The following is a 2908-nucleotide window of genomic DNA, read 5'->3' on the forward strand; positions in this document are numbered from 1 at the left end:
TTTCCTTCCCTGGAACTCTCAGCCTGCCACCTTCCTGAGTTTCAGAGCATAAGTTTAATCTCTCTCCTCTTTCAACATTTTAAGTATTTAAAGACTGAGATATAAAATAAGAGGAATGTGATTGTACCTATACAGAAGTTGAGAATGTAAGACTGGTCTAGAGATATTCGTAAGTTTTCGGATATTGTGCTGTGGAGTAATGCTGGTCTGTGGGCCTGATGTGGCTCTAGCTTGCCAGAATATGCGCTTGCCCTCGGCTGCTCTCAGACACTGACCATTGCACATCATCCTGTGTGCTCCCTTTTGGAAGTGTTCCAGGTTATTCAGGTAGTTTTTAAACTGTCGTATTCAGAAATGGGCATAGAATTTCAGATATATTATGACTATTCTGGAGCTCAGTGGGATGATTGCCTCTCTTTTTCTAGGCACTGTACAAAAATAAAAAAGAGCTCTTATGATACATCAAGTACCATACTAGATACTTGATATGTTCTCTTTTACCCTTATAAACACTCAGTGAGGCACACTCTCTGAGACAGTAGCCATTGTTATTCCCTTCTTATCAGAAACAAATGCTAAGCAGGTAAAGCACCTTGCCCAGGTCACAGAGCTCATCAGTAACAGCAGAAGGATGGAGACTCAAATGTCACTCTGTTTTAAGTCATTTATAAATCCGATAAGCAAATCTTCTACATAATTTGTTTAAGTCTTTTACAGACGCCCAGTTATTCTCCCTCTCTCTCAGCTTCATCATTTCCCAAGGACACACATATTATAAACATGTAGGTTATAGTGATTGAAACCATAGATTTTGGAATCTGACAGATAATGTCCAAAATACTAACTCAGTCACATACTGGTCACGTGGGTTATTTATTCTTGCATTGCTTTCGTTTCCTTACTTCTAAAGGAGGATAAGAATATTTTCCTCTTGCCTCCTTACTCTCTCAAACTTCAATTTAAAGATCTCTTGATCAGGTGCTCACGTCTTCTTTCTATTCCCCCTAAGTTATACCATTTACCCAGCCAGATATTCACACTTCTCCCATCATCTTTTCTTTTCCAGTGTCTAAAAGATAAAAACACCTGCAATGCCTCCCAAATGCTGTGATTTCCTACTCTGTTTTTAAAAGTAATATAAATTGGTTTAGTTTTATTCTTTTCCTATTATTTAAATCCACACCTATGAGCTACCCTCAGCTGCCCCTAGAGGCAATCTGTCCCTGCACAGGGAGGTCTGGGAGCTCTATGTGCGGCTCTTTCTATGGCTCTCATCAGGAATGTAGCAAAGGGACTGGTCCATGCTTGCGGCATCTGGTAGGATGAAGGGGAGGGTGAGGGAGTAACTTCATTGAAGTAGGTGTCTGACAACTCTTTTTAAAATCTTTTTTTGGCCAGGTTATCTCTCATGCCATCTCTGAACATGTTGAAGATGCAGGCGTCCACTCAGGAGATGCCACTCTGATGCTGCCCACACAAACCATCAGCCAAGGAGCCATTGAAAAGGTCATCATTTATAAACAAAAGTGGAAGGGAAAAAGCAAAAGATGAGGAGGAAAGCTCGGTTAAAAAAACAAACAAACAAAATCTAGGTAGCAATGGAAAACACGACACAGGTTAAATTTAATTATGGGAAATCTTCCTTGCCCTGAGTCAGCTGGGTATTGTAAGGATAACAATGTCCTTTGCTGCCTTGTAGAGCCCATTCGAATGTGGGTTAGTGCAGGAGTTCTGAAACTTTAGTGTGCATCGAATCCACTGGCAGAGCTTGTTAGAATACAGGTTGCTGGGTTCCACCCTGAGTTTCTGATTTCATGGTTTGGGGTGGGGCCCCAGAATTTGCATTTTTAACAAGTTCTAAGGCAGTGCTGTTGCTACTGGTCTGAGGAGGACATTAGAACTACTGCTGCAGGGAATTCTTATGTTTGACAGCCATTTGGAGGTGAGCAGCATATAAAAACATGTTTCTTAGGAGTGGTGCAGCAGTAACTTGGGAACTTTTTGGAACCTCTGCTTCCCTCTGCCGCCACCCTTTCCTTCACCTCCTACCAGCATTTTCCAATATGTCTCTTTTGACCCCTCTTTGAAAGCCACTCCTTTAAAGACCTTCTCAAGAATGATGACTCTTCTCCAGTACTTAACATGCGTTGCTAGGTATATACTCAGAGCCTATCATCTTAAGTAACCCTTGAAAAGGTCCCACTAGTTTTTAGGTATCTTGGGTCAGGCTTGGCTTTTTTAGTGAGCTTTTCCAGCAAATTTTCCATCAGAACCCATGCAGACCTGTCTGTCCGGTTTATACATTGGGCTGTACATTTTTCAGAACAAAGTCTGACTTCATTCTGGAAAGTAGAGGTAGCAGGATGATTTGTAATAGCATCAGCATAAGAGAAAAAAAGTCCCTGATTTCAAATGTACTTTGGTTTCTCATGTCAGGATAAATGACCTCCAGAATTCAGATTTTTCCAAATCCCTCAGACCTCAATATGCCACAGACTCCACTTCTTTTTATACCCAGTGAAGTTGCTGAACCATTCTTGTGAGTGTAATGAGTGAGGAGCTCTTGCTTATTGTAATCAGTGCCCCCTCTTGCATTGGAACCTTCTGGCCCTGGTTGAATACTGGGATTCCCATATGTGACATGCAATACCTCCCTGCAGGGAAACACCATTTCCTTCCGAACATAATATCTACCCTAGTAGAGTACAGGGCAACAGAAAAGCAACATAAAAGAAATCTCTGTGGTCTCTTTGCAGTACCATGTAATTTCAGGGCCTGTACCTCCCAGCAGGTAGGTCATTAGATTGATATAGAGTTTGGACTGCAGTTTCTGATGCTGAAGCAACTAGACTGAAAGGATTCCATTTAAACCGCAAAGTAAAGTCAGGTAATATAATTATAGGTAGAT

General features: G+C 41.4%; 1 protein-coding gene across 1 annotated transcript in view; it reads left to right on the forward strand.

Annotated features, from left to right (window-relative positions):
* The window catches only part of CPS1 (carbamoyl-phosphate synthase 1, mitochondrial), a gene marked incomplete at its 3' end in the record, with an annotated part of 194188 nt that overhangs the window by 168208 nt on the left and 23072 nt on the right, over window positions 1-2908 (forward strand). The window contains exons 27-28 of the mRNA XM_012661215.1: window positions 1381-1540; window positions 1700-1716. Coding sequence (XP_012516669.1) covers window positions 1381-1540; window positions 1700-1716 — 177 coding nt within the window. The remainder of the gene's footprint in view (window positions 1-1380; window positions 1541-1699; window positions 1717-2908) is intronic.

Source organism: Propithecus coquereli, unplaced genomic scaffold (assembly GCF_000956105.1).
Source record: "Propithecus coquereli isolate 6110/MARCELLA unplaced genomic scaffold, Pcoq_1.0 Scaffold70, whole genome shotgun sequence".
In the NCBI taxonomy this organism is placed as follows: domain Eukaryota; kingdom Metazoa; phylum Chordata; class Mammalia; order Primates; family Indriidae; genus Propithecus; species Propithecus coquereli.